General features: G+C 43.1%; 1 protein-coding gene across 1 annotated transcript; it reads right to left on the bottom strand.

Annotated features, from left to right (window-relative positions):
- Positions 1 to 640: 640 nt before the first annotated feature.
- On the bottom strand, positions 641 to 7,153 carry LOC147246685 (delta-like protein 4). Its single transcript, XM_086183161.1, has 11 exons — positions 6,434 to 7,153; positions 6,093 to 6,344; positions 5,578 to 5,635; positions 4,864 to 5,127; positions 4,111 to 4,171; positions 3,296 to 3,426; positions 3,036 to 3,205; positions 2,543 to 2,762; positions 1,714 to 2,452; positions 1,519 to 1,621; positions 641 to 1,157 (listed from the first exon to the last, which is right to left on the bottom strand). Exons 1-11 carry the CDS (start codon positions 6,485 to 6,487, stop codon positions 1,152 to 1,154), a joined length of 2,058 nt encoding a protein of 685 aa, XP_086039287.1. The 5' UTR covers positions 6,488 to 7,153; the 3' UTR covers positions 641 to 1,151.
- Between the last annotated feature and the right edge of the window lie 14,335 nt (positions 7,154 to 21,488).

Below are 21,488 nucleotides of genomic sequence, written 5' to 3'. Positions count from 1 at the left end.
TTAAATTATGATTTATATTTGATCACTTGTACACTCCACCACTGAAGACTGACAAATAAACAGTGTACCAGATATGTATTCATTGTTTCTTTTTATAACAACAACAAGAATAATAAAATAAAACACCAACACTTCAAAAATAAATTCGGGGCATCAACATTAAAAAAAAAAAGATGTACAGTTCATACGTCTAATCTCAACATATAAATATACAGTATATACAAAATAATCTTATAAAACATAGCAAGAGAAAGGTCAGTGCGTCATATTCTTAAATTACTAATGAAATCTTACAAAATAACATTATTGGTTCAGTAATTTCCATTGAAGGCGTCCTTGGTACGATAGTCACTTATTTCTTTGTCTTTATTTACGTGTGATCTTGCATAAGATAAAACAAGGCCTTACCATGAGTTTCCCTGCTTGTCGTTAGCATATTGCATCTCTTGATCTTTTTTTTTTGTTTTTTTTGTTACCTCCATTTTGCTGTGCAAAGGAATTAAGATAAGGCGGGCATCTTTTTCAACACATATATATATATATAAGGCTCTGTGATTTAGGCTGCATACATTCTCATAAAACAAAAGATCTGATTTACAAAACTGACAATATCCTTCGAAAATGAACCGTTTTTCAGTAGTTTTTCTCCCCCCCCCCCTTTTTTTTGATTGAGCACAATGCTGACTCTTGTTTGCATAGTGCATCGCAGGCCACACAAAAATGGCGAAGGCTGGCTCCTCCCACAGGCAGCAAGTTGATTTGTTGATTGCTGATTGCCGCTATAAGGTGGAGTACATCAAGAGAGTCTTCTAATCAACATGCAAGCATAAACATCTCGGCCCGTCGCCCTTGGATGAACTTGAATGGAGCGGACAAGGGTGTGTGTGAGTTGGAAACACTGAGGGAGCATCCAAAAGTGAAATTTTGCTCATTATTTCCCTTTTTCAGTCTTTACATTCTAAAAAAAAAAAACAAAAAAAAACAAAAAAAAATATCGAGTAGCTTCAGTTCTATTGCATTTGAAGAGCACACTGGCTCCATCCAGTTATCAAGTTTTTCAAGAGCAGCATCTTGCATTTAAATAAATCCAACTTGTAAACAGTCCACGAGAAACGTCGTCCAATGTTGACAATGAAAATATCTTCCGTTTATTATACCTGAGTGAGAGGAGGAAAGAGAATTGTTGTTACAGTAGCAAATTAGGATGCACCAATGTTTGGAATAATGGTTCGGGCACTAATTATGTTTTGTTTTGTTTTTTTATATTTATAGTTCCTTTTTTGCCAGAAAACCCAAAAAACAAAACAAAAACAAACCCACAACGTGATAAAACAAAACAAATGAAGCCTTTGATTAATTTTCAAAACGTTTAATATGAACCTCACCAGATTAAAAATGGTAATCGTCACCTGTGAATTCCAAATATCGAGCAGCTTCACGTGCCGACACAAGGCCGATATATCAGTGCGTCCCTTTTAGTGACAAACGTGACGCCGAAATCGATGTTGAAAAACGTACCTCAGTTGCAATGATGCACTTCTCTTCTGCTATTACGAAGACGGACTGGTACATTGAATCTTCGGAAGAACATATCGTTGATATTCTGCACTGTGGCCTTTCACTGTGAGGGAAAGACACATGGGTTGCAATCAAAACATGGATGATCACAGTGTTCAAATCACATAAATTGATTCTTTCAGCAGCAACACTTACCTGTACATTCTACTCAAACGCTTTTTGTCTTCTCCCATTTTTTCACAGTTTTCGTCTTTGTCCAAGAGGGACAGTTCATCCTTGTACCCAGCAGAGGTTTTATAGTCCAGGTGGTAGTGGTTGATGTGTTTGTGATTCGACTTTTCTCTGGGACACTCCACCTCCAAATCGACCTTTTTGTTGTTGTTCTTGAGCTCTAGAGTAGATATAAGGTTCTCTTTCTGAAAATCGACCTTCGAGACGTTGTTCATGTTCTCAGAGTCCCGCTCTTTGTTTCTCTGCTTCTTCACGTGATGCATTACCACAACTAACATGCAGAGAAGCACTAAAACAGCCACTAAGCCGACTCCCAAGCAGATGGCCGCCAAGCTAAGCTTCTCATTGGGCTCCCAGCCTGTGTTGGGGCTGGGGGTTAAAGGCACATCGATGGACTGGCACTGGGCACCACTGAAATGGACGGGGCAGACGCAGGAAGGTTGACCGTTGACTCCAGTGGTGCAGGTCCCTCCATTGAGGCAGGTCCAAGAAGCGCAGCGGTCTGTGGGCTTGTCACAGTGGTGGCCCGTGAACCCCGGCGGGCAGATGCAGGTGTAGTCGTTGATGCTGTCTACGCAGGTGGAACCATTTGCACAGGGGTTCGTGGCACAATCGTTGATGTTGATCTCACAGCGAAGTCCTGTGAAGCCTGACCGACAGCTGCACAGGTGGAGGTCACCGCCCTGGATCACGCAATGTCCACCTGAGAAACACAAAACAGCATTTTGGTAGCACCCTTCAAGTCTTAGATCACTACTAATGGCGGAAAAACGAAAAACAGATGATGTTTTACCGTTGACGCATTGCAGCGAGGTACATTTATCCACCTTCTTCTCACAGTTGAGTCCAGTGTAGCCTGCTGGACATTCGCATGTGTAACTATGCCCATCGTCTTGGTCTTTGCACTTGCCATCATGAAAGCAGGGTTTGTCAGAGCAGGTCAGTTTTTTGTGGTCACAGTGTGTCCCTTCGAAGCCCGGCAGGCATTCACACCTGAAGCCATTCTCAGACTCCTGCAGCCAAAACAGATACAGCAACAAAAAAAAAGAAAGAAGAAAGCTTTAGTGTCAGATGTTTTCTTGTGATCATATCCTGCACACGACTGTCCCAACAAACCCCATTATCCTTAGTTTGAATTCTATTTACAGTCCACACTCTGTGAACTGGGTCATCTACTGACTTGACAATCAATAGCATCCTCCTGGACTAACAGATAGGCGAAGGCAAAAACAAAAACAGGAAAGCCTGTGTTGTGGGAAAGGAGAGAGAGAGATTTCCGGACTCACCAGGCAGTAGCCTCCGTTGCGACAAGGCTCGCTGTCACACTCTCTGACCTCCGAGTCACAGTTAACCCCAGTGAAACCTGGCAGGCAGGTGCAAGTGTAGCTGCCCTGGCCCGTGTTCATACATGTGGCCCCGTTGGCACAGGGTTTGTGGTGGGTGCAGTAGTTCAAATCTGCAGGCAAAAAACAAGAGAGGCGCACTTTTATTAAGCATACGACCACTGAATTCCGTTTCAGTCCTTTTCCCGTTACAGGACAGATACCTTGATCGCAGAAGATGCCTCCCCAGCCTTCCTTGCAGGTGCACTGCCACGGCTCTTTACAGGTACCATGTTTACAGGACGGGTGAAGTTTACACACATCACAAAAGACTCCCTGCCAGCCCTCTCTGCATCTGTTCACATGGAAAAACAATACACACCGTGTTATTGGCTCTACTTTGCAAAAGGAAAGGTCAGGTGGTTCATTCAAGTCCCAGATTATTTCACCCAGTATTTCTCTTCTCGTCAGCGAATTCTGTAGAATGTTTGCGAGAGATGTACGATGTTTTTGCAACATTTGTTGACAGTTAACGAGGGAGGGGAGTAGGTGGCGTTTCAGGGATTTTAATGTAACTAGTGGGGGTTCTCGTCCAAGCCTACAGCTAAAAAAACAAAACAAAAAAACAATCAATTTAAAAGCAGGATGAGTATTTCAGTAACATTATTTACTTCAGCATCTGTATGTGCTTCAGAACTACTGGATGCCTGCCGCCAGAGTCTTTTAAATCACGCTTAGGCGGTGCTGGTGTACCTCCCTAAGGGATCCAACTGGAATGTTGACCCACACATCTGTTCCATGCTTTTGCAAGAAGGACAGCCTAATTTTATCAGACACATCCCACTATTTATTAGGCTATTTTCTTTACTACGTGTGTGAAGGGGATCCTTCACTGAGTGCGGTAATGGACTGAATGATTAACGGGAAGCAAATGAAAAAACATATCAAATTGCTCTTCTTTTATGTTGTTCTTAGTAACACTGGTGACCATAAACTGATTTTGACAGCAAACGACCCCAAAAAAGACAGAGATACTCACTTGCATTCTCCAGGTAATGTGCAGTTCCCATTATTTTCATTACACCCTTCAAGGCAGACCGCTGAAATAAAACAAAACAAAAACATTACGAGGTTATTTAAAACTCAAGCTGTCTAATTTAGCATTTATAACATACTGGTAACATGATACGTCACTCTATAAAACCAGCTACCTGGCTTCTCAATGGGTAATTCGCCACGCCTGCTGTGCGTGCATGTGACATTGATTCTGTTTGGTTTATGGTGTTAAATAGTGCGGGTCCAGATGCTTATTTCTCAGTAAAAGCAGGACAGCTGCCCCATTGTTATCGGTGGCCAGTTCGAGCCCCGTTTGCAGCTGCTGCCCTCCGCCGCTTCAACAATAGAGCTCGCAATTTAGTGGCGCGTGGCGGCCGATAATGCCGCGATTAACCTCGGCGCGTGCTGCTGGGCGACCCGCGCCCGGGATTAAAAACCGCACGCGCCCTGACAGAGAGAGAGAGAGAGAGAGAGCACGAGGAGGGGCGTCATATTTCACCTCCTTTCTCAGGTAAATTCGAGCTTTAAATGAATGTTCGGCTCCAATAAATGTCACTTTGACGTCAAACAAAAGTCAGATATAAACTCTTGCAAAGCAGGCCATGACGTCTCACTTCATTTGAACCCTTATGAATATTAAAAAAAATAAACAAAAATAAATAAATAAAAATCGTCCAAAAGCTGACATTTCTTTTAAAAAACATAAATAAAAGTGTCCATCTTTACTCGTGCTTACGTTCTTGGCAGTATTCCCCCTTCCATCCCGGTAGGCAGGCTATCTGCCCGTCAGGCTTGCAGGTGAAGTGGCCAAAATGGTCGTCTCTCGGAGTGCATATTTTGGAACAAGTGTCCCCGTAGTAATTTTCATTGCAGATGAACCGGTATGAGTACCTTAGCTCCGTCTGCGTCCCGTTCGGCACATACTGGGACCACTCACTCCCTATTCCCAACTGCCTTTGGATGGCAAAAGAGCCAATCAAGAATTCAGGGTTGGTGGTGTCTGGAGAGCACAGCACAAAACATATAAGGGATGAAATACTTTCTCATGATCGGGTGACCTGAGAAGTAAATCTAACAATTGTGTGACCAGTCACATTATTCCTGTGTTGTGGAAAGTCAACAACAACAAAAAAAAGGTGTTAAATCCAGGAAGAGACTGTCATGGGATTTTTTGGCAAGGCTTCTTATTCTCACTTAAGCTTGTGCACTTTCCCATGCATGCCAAAAATACAACAAGGGAAGTAGCAATTGTGTTGGAGAGATTTGATTGTTATGTGACTCATAAGGCATCCTAAAGGACACACTTCCATGATGCTGAAAATGCCAGATGCATTTGCTGGCACGTAGTACTTTTGAGTGATGGTTATTAATGAAATGTGTAATGAATCCCCTTAAGCTTAACGTGGCATGTCTCCCTCTAGTGGTGGAATGAGAGAGTGCAGCTCCTCACCTCCAGGCAGGTCCTCACTTGGAGAACTCCAGGCTTCAATTACTAGTGAGAAAGCACCCTGTGGGGACAAAATAGGAATTCAACGTCAAGAAAACCTGAATTTATCATTTCAATTTACCCATTAAGTTGTGCACAGCTGACAGCTTTATTTATTTAATTTGAATGTGATTGCACGAGAATATGATCATTGTTTTTACTCACAGTGGAGAAACCAAACTCCATCGCTTATGTCACATATGACATTCAAATGCACGCCAAAGAAGCTGTTACTATTACTTATTAAAAATCAATTACTCAAATTATTTCAGGTTCAAACATGAAAAAAATGGACTAATCATTTTCGTTTAAATACATATTTTCTGCAAAGCATTTTTGCCACATGGTCAAATCAGTACCTTTCCCATCATTTGCATTTATTTATGAACAGAGACTAAAAAAAACACTAAATACAATTTAAAAAGCAGCACATTTAGTGTCTGTATGTTTCGTTATTGCTCTAAAATTCGTGTTCTTACCGGCCAGGTGAAGTTGAGAGGCAGACGCAACCTGGCGTCCGACTTGATGCTGAAAGAGTTGATGCCCAGGACAGGTGTGGTGACTTTTCCAAATATACAACGTCCGGGAGACACCACCGTCTGGAAGTTCTTCAAACAAACCCTGAAATAAGTCCTGCAGCCTGTCATGCCGCAGCTAAGTCCATTTGCCAGCAAACCGTTTGTATTCTGAAAGTGATGGAGATCTATCTCGAACACACCTGACCCCAGAACCTAAAAGGAACCAAATAGTCAGTACAGAAAAGATACAAGTATTTAAGTGCAATTATTTCCTGAATTGCAAAAGGAGGGGAAAAAAATACCTGAGTATATAATGTTATAACTATTGCGAGAATAGACGTGAACCAAACGGCCATCCTTTAGAGTTTGATGTGCGTATCCTTAGAAATGTAATTCTGTCCTCCCACCAAAAACGCTCCAAGCGGGCGAAGTCGGAGAAAGAAATGATCAGAATAAATATAATCCCGTCCTCCAGAGCCCGTAGTACAAGATCCAGCTCCGCAACCCGTATCCAGACGAAGAAGTTGGAAAAGCGCGCCTTATCCAGTGCGAGAGGTTAGACAAGTGTCCGTAACGTCAATATCCACAAGTGACTCATTCTGCGGTCTTTCTGTTGCCCATCCATCGTGCCGGTCAGATGTGTGAATGTGTTGTGCTGATGCGAGACTAGGGTTGCCGGCAGTGATGCGAGCATGTGGCGGAGCATCAGTGACTCCCGGTGAGAGACGCTTGACGTCCGTACTCCCTTATATACACCCGTGTAGTGTCACTACAGACAAACACGGCCTGCCTGTCAATAAACACCGCCCACTTTCACTCCAAACCACCATTACTCACCAGCAGTTTGGGAGAGATCGACGTTTACATCACTTGATTTGGAGTAAAACGTGTCCTCACTGCTATTTACATGCACGCGAGATCCCTCAAAGAAAACAACAAACAAACAAACTACGGTATATTATAATTACACGCGTGATGCGATCAAGAGTCCCCCGCTTGATTCGCAAAGTCTCACTCTCATCTTTCTCTCTCTGGATCCTAAAGCTTGTTGGCGCGTCTCGAAGCGCCAGAACGCGCCTTTTACGCTCCTCGAACTCGCACCTTGCCCCCCCCCTCTCTCTCTCTTTCCTCTGTGTTTATTTTAGTTAAGAGGAGGAGATGTAGCTGGAGATTAACTCCACAGCTGTATGATAATGCGTCCTCTCACTCATAAATCAGCTGAGGAAGCCGCGTTTTGTAAATGCGCCGCGAAAATGAAGCGAGACTTGATTCATTGATTCACACGGAGTTCGTGAGGGAACCTTGGAATGTTTTATTGTTGACTCCAAATAGATGTTGATCGTTTGTGCAGCTCATTTGAGGACAGACTCACACAGTGCTGTGATGCATGTGTGCACACGCATGGCTGCACAATGACTACAGTCAACTAAAGAAAGACCCTACACGTTCACGTCCACCCGTTATATTTGACATCACGGAGGCTTCGCTGTACTAACATCCACTTTCTCCTCCTTTCAATATGCAACTTTTTTCTTTTTCACTGAACAACTATACATTTTTGTCTCATGTAGGCTCATGCTGGGCACAGGCATTGTTACCTTTATCACGCCTGCAGCAGACTCAACCTGTCTGGGAGGATTTACAGTGAGGGAAAAGGATTCAGGAGCTGTTCCCCAGCCATGAAGGTGTCTGGCTCAACAGCTCTCCTGCCGAGATGACTTCACTTTTGACTCTCAGGTTTGAGGTTAAGGCAGAGACAATAGACTATTGAGTCTGGAACAGTGTGAGTAAGAGTCCCGGACATTTCATGCTTCAGTTGTATTGAAGTATTTGGCGTTCCCACCATTGACCGAATCATTCAGATCCTGGGAAGCATCAGTCTATAAACCACCTAGTCTTCATCTGATGAATTGAAGTTACTTTCATGTACCACAGAGGCATCTTACTGGTTTATATGGAGAGACATTTCCAGACGCATGGTGCTTCTATACCTCCCCTTCATATACACGTTAATATTTGATGGAGCATGGTTAAGGTTTCTCAACTGCTGCTCAAGTTTCTATTCCTTTTAAAGTTTGAACGGTGCTAAACAAGCACTGACGCTTGGATTGGAACTTCTCGATGCTGGATGAGGAAAAGCATCAGCTTGGCTCAGACGCTGAAAAACACCCGGCACTTCATTCAACCGCCAGAATTTTAATACCAAGTGAATGTAGAGAGAAAGCATTTTGTGAAATCTTTAAGCTGTTATTTACTCTGGGCCTAATGTGCTCTTTTCTGCTGTAGAATAAACACAGTTCCATCTGCAGCCTTCATTAGGACACCATTTGTCTTTGTGACAGTGTTTTGTAAAGCTGACGTCTCATTGTTCTACAGCTTTTCAGTTGGCATCCAAACCCTAAAAATAACATTTTGATTGGGAAGTGAAGACGTATGAAAGTACCTTTGGACCAGGACTTATTAGGAGAAACAGCCAGATGAATTGTTGGGTTTATTTGTAAATTTCCAAAAAGGTTTTTCTCCGTCCTTGAACTACAGGTTGAAGATAGAAATATCACGACTTGATTTTCGAAATTTATTCCAGATGTTTCAGCTGTCAAAGTGACTGACAGGAAGCACGTTTACTCAGTCACACCAACGTATTGTTGATAATTCTTGTACCCACAGAAGCGTGTTTTTGTCCCAGTTATCGCTGCTGCTGCTCTCAAGTGTCAAGTATGGAACAGCACAGTACCTTGTCAGTCCGTGTCAGCTGTCAACTCCTGAGGGGTTCATTTCCAACGTGTGAGTATTTCTTTTTAATCTTTGGAAACTTCTTTGAATGTAAAAAATGCAAACGTGCTCCAACATACAGCTCAAGTCTTGAAACATGCAAATTTGGTGAAATCCCACGAGGTGACTATTTTCACGTTATGAAACGAATGTGATTGTGTCAAGCTGAAGAGTACAAACGACGAATTGCAACATAGTGTGTTATTTAATTTTAATTTTGTTAAAATGGATTTTTTATTTTTCCCCCCATTTTGGGAAAAAAAATACAGGATTGCTCATGAGCTGATTGACCGTCACGTGAGAATTGCTTCACTGTAAACATTCTGAAACCTTTTGAGTTGTGAATCTGGTCTTAAACTGGATTTTTTGGGGGGGGGGGGGCAGCTGTTTCTAACTTCTTTCACACGGTCGTAAATATCTCTTGCTTCACATTTTATTCAGCTGTTTTCAGGCTTTCCCTTTGTGCTGCATCCATACTAGATTATTCTGTTATTACTAAAATCCATGTTAAAAAAAAATCATGTCGCTTTATTTCTAAAACACATGAAGACTGAAGCCCTCATCAATATATTAAATCAAACTGCCCTCAGCCGGATGCCAGTGTTTACTGTTCATTTGCACTGTTAGGAGTGACACATTGCATCAACTGCTGCAGGTCAGAACAGGCTGTAAACCAACTGTGTGATTGTGTATCTGAAGACAGAAGTGTTTATCTACTGCTCTTTATTGTCTCTTTGCATGCATTCAGACTGGGCAGACCCTCCTCTCCCCTCCATCCATCCATCCTGAAGCGTCACTGGGCTGTAGAACCTGATACGGGCCTGCGCTTGCCCCGCTTCCAATAGCATCAACAGTCTGGGCAAGTGCAAGAGGAAATTAGCTACAGTGCTAACAGATGGTCCATTTTAGCCCTGAAATCTGCCCTGTTTAATGCGCAGCAGTTTAACACTTCTTTACAGAGCATTTGATCTCTATGCCCCAATCTGTCCAGCCAATCAATGGAGCTTTTGATGTGGATCTGAGGCATCTAAGCATGTCGCCCTTAGAGGAGAAATCACCTGCTGCCGCAATTAGAGGAGGGACGTTCTTCCTCCCTCGCAGGCACCACGCAGCCATGTTTTAACTTCATACAGAACATAATATCTTGAGGTTTCGGGGCATTTGTTCTAAAAATCATACACGCGTGGCTGTAATATTTTTTTCTACGCTGTGAAGCAAAATATAAGTTCAAAACGTAACTAGCACTTTTCAGTTCTGATTGCTATTTGCTGCCAGGCTTTTAAAAATGTGTCATACAGAGTAATAAATTGTTGAGAATGTTTTGGCTGACATCAGGTTGCAGTCTGAGCCCCTGACATTCTGGCTGCTTCTCTAATAAGAGCCCTGGGCTGTTCTGGAACTTTCCAGACACCCTCTTGTTATTGTGTTGACTAAACATGGCCATGTCAGCACTCCTCTACCCTGACAATGCAACCAATAACACACTCTGGTCACTACCACGTAGTGATGCATGTAGGTGACACAACAACTAAGACGTCTGAGTGGGGACAGCATCATGATGTCGGTATAATTTACACCTCAACAATGTTTTACAGCATCTGCTGAAGTTGGAGTGTGTAACTCAGGTCATCTGACGCCATGTGTCTGTGTGCCAGAATGCTGAGAGGCAGCAGCGCACGTCTTTTATCCCGGGCCAAACCGGAACACCCACAACTTCAATACCCGATATTGATCCTAACAGACCAGCTCCACCTCTGACACATGGAGAGTCAGCAGGGACTGCAGGAATCACATCTGTCACTCTAGATGAAAGATGATGTCACATCCTGTTACATTTCAACAGATGCATCTCCATTTTTCTGTTATAGTCCCCCTGTTGCAGCTGTTTGTATTGATTCATTATGTTAAAGTGTGAAAGATGCCTTCAGCTCACAAAGATGCCCCCCCCCCCCGCATTGCTTCTTTGTGACTTCAGATTGCAGAAAGAGCCGCCCACATATGTTTACCTTGAAGCTAATGGTGACTGATGACTAACAACTCCAAAAACATCCATTTTCAAACTGTCAATCACATTGTCCTTTATCCACCACCTGTGACTTACCCATCCAGGTGATCAGTGATGCGTACACACTTTCATTTGAGCTTCCAGTTCAGTGCTCGTTCACGCTAACTCTCAACGCAACCAGTTGCGCATTGAGCTGAAGCGACTCTGTTGGTTCATCGCTCAAATCAAATGAAGTGTTTGTTGATTGCTGAGGACACAGCTGGATAAATAAGATGTTGATTATACTGGATGATGCACTCAAGAGTTTGTTAAATTGACATTTTTGAGCAGCTCTCGAATTTAAATCTACGTGGTTTACTGTTGCTGCATTCTGTGGTCACAAAGAATTTTAGGAGGGAAAAAAAACATTTGAGAGCTCATTTTTGAGTACCTTAAACAGCAAAATACACTTTTTGGGTCTTAAACATACGTATGGTACCTATACATATATTAAATGTATAATGTATATTTTAAAGACACCCCCCAGCCTTTTAAAGACACCCCCCAGCACTTGAACATGTTTTTGTGTCCATGCAGTGATTACCAGTGCGAGGGTAATTGTGTGTGTGGAAGAGTAGCCTAGAGGAAATCCTCCTTCGCCAAAGTCAAAGCATCATTTCTTCGCCTAAGACAAAACCCCCACAGCAGGAAAAGGAAAGAGATAAATGGAGGAGAGGGAAGAGCGTGCTGGTGTGAAAAGGACTGTTAAAATCTATCAGGAAGACCATCCTGAGAGTGAGGACCCTCAGGCCTTACTAGTAATTCACACACTACCTGCTCCTACGAGGTGCGAACAGGTGCGTTCCCTTTATGTTCTACGCAGCGGGAGTTTTTCTGGCCTCAAGTGGTTCATCTCACTCACACACACACACACACACACACACACACACAGATTCACCTCAGGCAGGGTTTTAAATATCTGCTGTTAATTGCCAGGAGAAATCAAAGTAACAGTTAATACTAATCTTGAAAATTGCAAGGTTTTTCAGGGGGAATTCACTATAATCACTGACACTATCAGCATGATTACACGTTGTTAGAAGCTTTCGTGTGATCAGAGACTGTGATTCTGGTTTAATTATCAAGCAGCTTAATGATCTCTTATCTGCTGTTCTTCCTCCACTTCCTGAGCAGGGCCGCATGACCTCTGTTGGTTCACCACTTATATTATTGTTTATTTATACAGACCTAAAAGTATTTTAGGAGGGCCTGTTGTTTTTTCCTTTGAAATTCTTATTTTGTCCTTTTCCCATTTGGTTTAAGCTGCAGCTTCCTACGTTGGGGTCGTAGCAGTTCTGCTGGCCTTGTGTGTGCGTGGGACAGACCCACTGCAGAACAGATTTATGTCATTTTCTGTCGCATTGTACCTGTTCGTAGATTTCTTTTTTCCCCCCACCTTTGTGTACCAAAAGTGAAATATGACCTTAAGTTTGAATTCCATCTAGCAAGCTGAACTGTAGTCGACCTCATCACCGCTCCCTGTGTACATACACACAAACCCAACTCCACTCTGCAGGACAAACAACAGATGTGAATCCTTTTGTGGAGCGTAATTGTTATCCAAGTCAACTTAAGCCCCGGTCGTGATATTAACAGCAGTGTAGCACACAGATGGAAGATGTATATGTTTCCATCACCAGTGTGTAGCAGGCTTCATGCTATGTTTGATCATTTAGGCCTCTGTTCATGCTTAGTCAGCCTTGCACTGAGACAACAGGGGGTTGACTGCGTGGCATCTGATTAATCCTCTCTGTGGGAGCCTGGTGGAGAGGAGTCTGGGTGCAGCCTGTTTGTCTAGTGAGGGCTCACTCACTGAGGTTAGATCTTCATCGATGACATTGGGCAGAAGTGCTTCTTGTTTGTGGGGATGAATATTTTCTCACAGCGAGTGGACTGTGATGTATTCAAGCTCATTTTTGATGTCTGCGCTGCAACCCAGGAGGAGCTCCCTCGCTGCCAGGCCTGATGGCTGTGGAGTGTTGTTCCAACTTGACCCCATGAGTCCCAAGTTGCCCCACTTTTTGCTCCTCTGACTCGGCTCTCAGAGGCAATTTTCATGTCTCTGTCCAATATTTGACATCTCTCAAGAACTCTGTGCTCTCCAGCTTGATAGATGTCTTCTTTTTTTTTTTTTTTGAATACACATAATGCTTACATTTTAAATATCAAATTTCTTCCTTATGTGGAAAAACCAAAGAAAATAAATGTCTAAGAGGAGTGATTCTTCACTGTGATACATAATGTAAGCATACAGATTTTACTGTTTTCTTTCAAAGCTGGTACATTTTTTTAATGGATGGAAATGAATCGTCAACTGTAGTGTGCAGATTAATCTTTCTGGTCAGAATTTCTGTTCTCATACACTCCGTAATGATTTATTAGCAGGGGTGATGAATGACACTGATAGTGTAAGTGCCAACCTCGCACATTGAAGCAGTAATTTGTTTATCTTGCAGCCCTATAGAAATGGACAAAAAAAAAAAAGAAGTGCAGTAGAGCTGCGAAGCCAGCTGCATTACATAGCTCTGTGTATACATGGAAGACCGAAATTTTTTGTGATGTTTCACAATGATGCAAATGGTTTATGTCCTTCAACTGCTAAGAAAAAAAGAAAAGAGAAAAAAAACAAAAAAACGAGCGAGGCAAATAAGAGTTTTGCATTCAAAATCCAAACTCAGCCGTTTTAAGAGTGGCTAGTTAATAGAGATTTAGCTAGCAGGGACTGTTCCCATGACAGTTACGCTAACATGAGTCTAAAGTTCTAATGATGCCAAAGAAAATGTTTTTTAACATACAAGACCCCCCCCCCCCCCCCCACGCACACACACACACACACACCTGCAATATATGGTCAGATTCCAAACCTCATTTCGCCCCCTCCACCCTTACTAATGGACTTGATCACCCATCATCGCTATCCAGGAACTGTCAGGATGTCAGTTGCTGCCCAGCTAAGCTAAAGACTTAAACAACAAACAAACAAAAAACCTCCCTCAACATTGTGACTCATTCCTCTCTGAGGTCTTAGGGCATGATGACGTGCTGGTTCAACATCTGACAAAATGTGCAAATGCAAGTTGCTTAAGACAAAAGCCTCTGCTAAATGACATGTAATGTAATGCAACTTTTAAGGTTTGAAAGAAGTAAAAGATTAAGACTTTAGACAAAATGTACTAAATCTGCGAAATCATGTGGTTGGCTGTTGTTAAATATTCGATCAATAACCTGTTGCCTAAACCAGTGTTATCAGAAGGATTTTAGGAAGAACTACTTCACCCTGACAACATGATGAGCACATATTCTCATTTTCTCACATTTTCAAAACCAAACCAAAAAAAAAAAAAAAAATCTAGTCGGGGTTATTGAAAAGTGAACAAAATGTAGGACAAACAACAGATGAACAGAATCAGAACAGATTTCAGGAATAGATCGTGTAAAAAAAAAAAAAGTATAAAATGTGAACAAATTCTGTATGATATGTTGATGCTGATAAGGCTCTGAGAGCGTAGCCGTGTGTACCCTCTCACGGTAATTATAAACACGGTGCTATGAGAAGCTTATGTAACCCCGGAGGAGCGTTTAGCTAACCTGTCACACAATGCCTTTCATCTGTGGCCCAGCGCTGCATGACCAGGTCTGAGAGGCGTCATTTAGGAAGGAAAATGTTTGTTATATTTTGGATTTTTTTTTTTAGATTTGATGCAGTTGTTGTTGTTGTTGGGATGGATCAGACTCTGTTTTGTTCTCAAGGCGAACATTGCAAGAAGCGACGCTTTTTGTGTTGCAATTTTTCTCCAGCTGGTGTTTTACTTTCAGCAACTGGATGTTTTTTGGTAGACAAGTGTCCATTGGTCACCTCGTGTCACCCGCTCAGCTCACAGCCATTACCCTCCGCCCTCCACCTCCCGCCCTCTCACCTTCATCCCATCCTCGGCCTTACCCTGAGCCTGGGAGCGGAATTCTGTGAACATTTTTCCATGTGAAATGCAGAGGTCCAGTCGAGGGGTGTGACGCCAGTGCATTGTTCCAGCTGCAAAAAAAAGGAACCGCTTGTGATGAAGCCAATTCCTGTTGGTCCCAAAAAAACAGGCACTTTCTCACACCGACTTCCTTCCTCATTGGACAGCACAAAACAATCACAGACCAACTAGCAGAATGAAAAAAGAGAGAACAAGGAGGATAAAGTGAGGGGGAGACATAAAGAAAAAGAGATACACGGAGTCGGGTTGTGTGCATTTGTTGTTGGTAACACACAGGTTGCTGCCACCATCTCTGAAATTCACCTGACCGTCTCTTTACAACTTAAGGGCCTCTTTATCTGCACACACAGATCCCTGTTAAACAACGTCATCCTAGCGACAAGCATCTCTTTACTGCCTTTATATTTGTCATCGCTTGATTGAATCTCAGTGCTTTTTACTGTCCCGCTATGTTTGCTTTTGCGTCAGCGAGAAAAACAACAGGCGATGATTGTGCTGAAACCTCGCCATCCCGTCATGAATTAAACTTTTAAGAATGCCGCTGCTGAAAAAGAATGAAGTGTGAAGGGCAGCGCGGCTGATTGAGAGAGCAGAACTCAGGAAGCACCTGCCCGTGTGGAGGGCTGAGCATTTATCTGACCCTGCTCACATCAGGTGGTTTCCTTGTTTACATTATCTCCCTCCAGTTCCCTGTGGCCCAGCCCTTATTGGCTGCCCCGGACCACTCCTTTTTCCAGCACCATCATTGATCTTGAGAGGGTTTGTCACTTCCCAGGTTCTCCTTTCCCACCAGAATTACTGTATGGCGGAGACACTCGCCCTTATCCACCCTGGAGCTGGCTGGCAAAGTGAAGGGATCAGTTCGATAAGCCAGAAGCTCACAGCTCTCCCTGACCTCTCACCTCTGTCCTCGCTACACAAACAGGGCAGCCTTCCTCTTCCTCCTCTTGCCTATATTCAGTCTCAGTGAAAACAAGTAGGCTCATCAATTAGCTTGACTCGTATAACCTTAATCCTGCTGTACTTCGTGTCACCTGTATTGCTTAACCCTCAACCCAGCTGACAAGATTTAAACACACATCTGCCCACCGAGGGGGGGTGTCCAGGATTCATGAATGTCTCCATGGTTTCTGCTGGGTCATTACTTCAGGGATCCTACTGGGACAGTGCTTTTCCTGTAGCAGGGAAAATGCAGCAGCATTTTAATAGTGAAGTTATTGAGCTGTGGTGCTGCTGAATGTTTCCTTTTTCCCCTGTTGATATAATTATGGGTAAATTGCTGCTTGGCATTTGTGGTAATGACTGCAGGTGGGACAGGCACAGGTGCTGTCTGTAATTGTAGAGCACATGAGATCCAGAAATGATTATCTGGGCTAAATACATATAATCAACCTCTGCAGATGCACATCTAGACTGTTTTATCAAATGTTTATTCTCACCAGGAGGCTGGGTTGAGTGTTCTCTACGTGTGTGTGTGTGTGTGTGTGTGTGTGTGTCCCAGTAGTGGCAGTTAAAGCTCTTGTATTGGCAGAGACTCTGCTGGGGGGATCATTCCCCAGTGTCCCATCATGGTGGAGATGTTACATCACAGATTTGAAGATGGGACATAATCTATAATTTCTCACGGAGCAGTAAAGGACAACATCTAAACCCCAGCCCCCCCAGCCCCCCAGCCCCAGCGCCTTTCCATGGCCTTTCAGTGGCCCTGCTTTTCCTTACTATCTTGTTATCTCAGCAAGTGTTTCCTGCGAGCACCTCGCTCTTCTCTGACACATGTGGTAGAGCTCGCACCGTGTTACGTCCACAGGGTATTGTTCTCCCACAGTTTGACCATCGTAAATTAGCTGGAAACGATTTGTCAGACATGAGAAGGGGGAGAGCCAGGAAAGAGAAAAATACAACAACAACAAAATCAAAATCTAACCCTAACCCCACCCCCCACCCACACACACTTAGACCCTCTCCACTCTGAACCACACATTGAACAGTTATGTTCATAGTCGCTCTAATTGCAGGTAATTCAGGCAGGTATTATCCAGAACACTCAGTCAGGGATTAGCTGTCTCAACTCCACTGGTTTTACTCTACGTGACATTTTCCCCTGGGATGCACACGGCGTAGTAATAATTTGCAATGGCTAAAATCCTTGTTGTGTAAAAGAGACGTGTTTATTTGAAATTACTGCAGGGACCACCCTTGTTTATTCCGCCAGTTGATTCCTCTTCACCATCAACATGACCCTCTTTAATGAGGGAATTCCTGAACATCAGAGGATGTCTCACGCACATCCTGGCTCTTAATCGACCTTCATGCTCTCACCTACTGTTGGGGCCTATATCATCAAGGTCCCATAGAGGCAATCTATTTAAGGGTGAGGTGACACATCCTTCTACTCACTCCTGGAAGTAGCCCAGACCACCATATTAAAGATATCCCTAGCCCCAGTAACCTCAACCTGCCCCGGTTTGCCGACAGCGGGGACACTTTCAAACGATGTTTTTCTGACCTCTGTGTGATTTTTTTTTTTTTTTTTTTTTGTCAAGCTCTTCCCTCGATTATCCTCTCAGGGAATCCTAGTGTCACAACCAATTTTCCCATGGATGGAAGTTATCCTCTGGGATACAGAGATTGACAGTGGGTAGAGCGGGATCAGGAATTAAAGGTCTCTGCAGAGTCAAGAGGGTTGTCAGAGGACCACTACTAAAAACATACAGCAAAGTATGCCAACAACATCAGCATGCCCTTTGCTGTGATATGAGAACCCCCCTCACCCCCCACCCACCCTCCCCAAACTGTGCCTCTAGTCATTCCCCCGCTTGGACAGCAGAGGCAGGTCACACATGAGGCCCTCTTTGCAGCTGGGTCGCTCCCTGCTACCCCATGCCAGGCTGAATTATGCTGGGAACCAACTATTAAACACACAACTTTGAGATTAGGTCTTGATACACACAGCCGCGCACACAGCTTTTGATACAAATCCAAATAAGTAACTGTTTTATAAAATTGCTTTGATAAGGAAATGTTGCAAGGCAAGGGAAAAGAGACCCTGGCAGTCTTCAGGGGCATGAAAAATGACTGTGATTCAGTAGGAAAACAACTTCCCCCACAGTAAAATAACAGTATTCCTGCAAGTGTAGGGGAAATCAAAAGGAAGTTCCTCCCTTATAGGAGAGAGGATTGTTCTCTCGCTTTGATTGTTTATGCAAAGCTAAGCGTGTTTGCTTTAAATTATGTTACAATGTATCGCAGGAATGCTTCGAGATTTGTACAGGAACAAATACTGCATGCCTCACTTGGAATGAGTGTGCATTTGTTTGGCTCTGCATCTCTTCGTTTCCTTATCAGCAAAGATCCACAAAGATTAAAGATCATCAACACAACAACTGACATCACGCTTTGTTTTTTTTTTTAAACCAGAATATTTTGACTGTGTCCTCCGGCGAGAATTGCTCAATGAACTTAGTTTGAATATTTCCACGTTTATTTGACTCATCTTCTACTATTAAAACTAGAGGGTGCTGTGTTGGTCTCAGTAGGAGAGGAGCAGTTACTCCCACTTTCATGCCTATTTTGTCCCATCATCAATCTGCTGTTACCATGGTAACCAGGATTTAGCAGAAGGTGGCAGGATGACAACATTAAAGATGATGTTTTTGTGTGATGCTGGATAATAAACCATTTGTTGGCTTTCTTTCTCTTTCTTTGCCGCAGGTGTTAGAGAAACAAACCAGGCTGCTAATTTGGCTCTGCGTGCTTTGGATGCGTATGAGGTGGGTGTTCATCATCTGGCTAGAAATCAGAAGTGCTGCAGAGGTACAAATCTAACAGTGTCATCAGTTAATGAAGGAAATGTTCAACAGAAAACTGTATTAAATGTAGTAAAATTTTAATTTGTTTGATCAGGTGCTCAAGGTGTAAGTGCTTTATAAACTTTGAAGTGGTCAATTTTCCACACAGCAGCCAGGAAGCTAAACCCTATTGTCAAACCAGTGGGACTACAGGCATTATTCATGCTGCAAAAACATCTGTCCTACACACAGATGAGAAGACAGCATTCTTAAAAGGTATCATTTCTATCATTTCATCCTAGTTTGTGACAACGCATCACTTTGTTTGTTGACATCTGTTATTCAGTTATCTGAGAACAAACTGACTGCAGTTAGAAAGCAGGTGACATCTTGTTTGCTTGAAACCTACAGAGTTTAGAGCCAAGATTTTGTCAGCCAACCTACAGGCAGTTTCCCTTGACATGAGAACGGTCAGGACTTTACCTTCTAACACTCCCATGAAAGCAAAAAGGTGTACTTGCTGTACACATACTCTTATTTCACTTGAGGGACTGTCAACATACCATTAGCTGCATTTGATTTCCAAGGCTGAGACAGTAGTCTTGGGAGAAAAAAAAGATAAGCATCAGAGCCACATTGAGGTTGGTTCCTGTTTGTCCTTTGGGAGAGTGACTCCTTATTCCATGCTGCTGCTGGTAAACCTATCAGGGGGCACACAAGAATGGGATGTAGACAATATGGCTCCTCCTCAGACAATAATGGTCTCCTCTAGACGGGGGAACCCACTTTGTCTGCTGCTGAGTAAGCTAATTCAGGTTTACAGGGTGTTAATTACAAGCATTTTAATACTTTATGTCCTTTAATGTGGCTGTGATCTTAATCAGAGTGCAGAAGAGAGCAATTTTTGTTTTGTACTTCAGTTGAAAATGAATCCGCCAAAAAAGTCTGTTTATATATCCTCAAGTGACTGATTAAAGCGGCACGATGAAGCGGAGCAGCAGGAGCTTCTGCTGGCGTAAGTGATTTAAATGTGTGACTGGAGAGAGACAACCGCGCATTCATAGTTAACCCAATTTTTCCTACATTCTCACGGTGTGTGAGTGTGCCGGTGTGAGACAGAGACCGAGAGAAAGTAAGAGATTCTTTACTGAAGCAACAGCAAAGCACAATGATGTTCATTTATGGAAAAGGATGTTTGGTCCAGTGGCGTTCGTCTGTCTGTCAACAGGATTACGTAAAAACTATGAGGCTGATTGTCACCAGATTTATCTGAGGGGTGTATGAGGCAGATTAGTGCCAACCGGCGGCAAAAGGAAATAACTTTTTGTTTACTCTCCGCTGTACACTGGTTGACGACATCCATCTCACATTTCAGAAACGCCTCCAGATCTCAGTGATGGTTTACTGCGAAGACGCAGACTTTTTCAGTTAACGGTGTCGCAGTGGCAACACGGCCAATTTGGAGATCATCTAAATCATCTACCAGATGAATTTAGGTTCGTCACACGCCATCTCGTTGCTACAGGAAGTATTTGACATCTAAAGTACACCTTTTTCCTCCCCTGATGTTCATCAACACATTCTCTAGCGCCACCTATAGAGTACAAGAAGTAATAATTGCATCGCAATGCACATTCTCCTGCTTAATGCAAGGTCTAAATATGATCAGGTTTCGTCTCACTGTACGATGCATACTGCGACAGGATAGCAAGAGCCCACCCATCACTGTTTACACTGGGGTTGGCTCGCGTCAGTGGAGGTATGCGCTCTGCAACTGCCCACTCGTTATGAAGGTGGCCCCTAAAAGGATATTTCTTTCATCATCCAGGGAGAAAAACAGGGTTCTGACAGTTAGCACTGTTTGATATGGGTTATGATCCAGACAGACGTCAGCTGTTATTCAATATGCTGACTCGTATCATATCACGTACAGTCAGCGGTGAGGGTAGTGCATTTGTGAGTTTTCACAGTTTTGTCCCTTGCTGTCATCACTAGTGACTGATGTAAGAGACAGCTCTGCACCCTTGTCTATAGCTGGGGATGGGTACATCCCCTAGTGTTGAGATAATATACATAAGTGACGGGGAATGAGTGCGAAAGCTATTAACAATTTACATGTAATGCAAACTTAACAGTGCAATATTTCTTCTGAGTTGACAAATGAGATAGATGCCTCGTGGAATATTAACCTTTACAGCCAGGCCAAAGAAACCTGGCCCACCATTATAAGTGTCACCTAGCAACATGGGCTCTTGAATGTCAGTCACAGGAAATGGCCACCTACACAAATAGGTCCAAAAATGTCTCCTTATGCTTTTGAAATATAAAAAAAAATCCTTCCAACGAAGACTCTTTTTATATTTCAGTTTGAATTCATGGTTGGTGATGCCATTGAAACTGTCAGTAAGTTTCCTGTCAGGATCCCTGCTTTAGTTTGACACAATTAAATTTGGAAGTTGTGTCATTTCCCTTCCCAGTCTACACCCGTCCCCCGTCCTCCTTCCCTCCACGTATGGGTGTCATCCCCTGGTGTAACTCATAGAAATACAGGCTTTGTCGCTGTCAGCCATCACAATGTGCATTGTTCCAACGTCTGCCTCAGTTGACAAGCTAAGAATAATGCAGGCTGATCATTCAGGTTGTGATATATGTTCGGTTTCTCCAGAAGGTGTTAAACTGTGAGTCTACATTAGATTTTCGCTCATGCATGTATGTTTCTGTTTACGTGTGTGTGTGTGTGTGTTCAGCAAAAGGCACAAAAAAAAGCCCTTTG

The sequence above is a fragment of the Aulostomus chinensis genome, chromosome 17 (genome assembly GCF_037954235.1).
Source record: "Aulostomus chinensis isolate RoL2024-O1b breed Wild chromosome 17, RoL_Achi_v1.0, whole genome shotgun sequence".
In the NCBI taxonomy this organism is placed as follows: Eukaryota; Metazoa; Chordata; class Actinopteri; order Syngnathiformes; family Aulostomidae; genus Aulostomus; species Aulostomus chinensis.
This window is presented reverse-complemented; position numbering and strand designations above follow the sequence as displayed.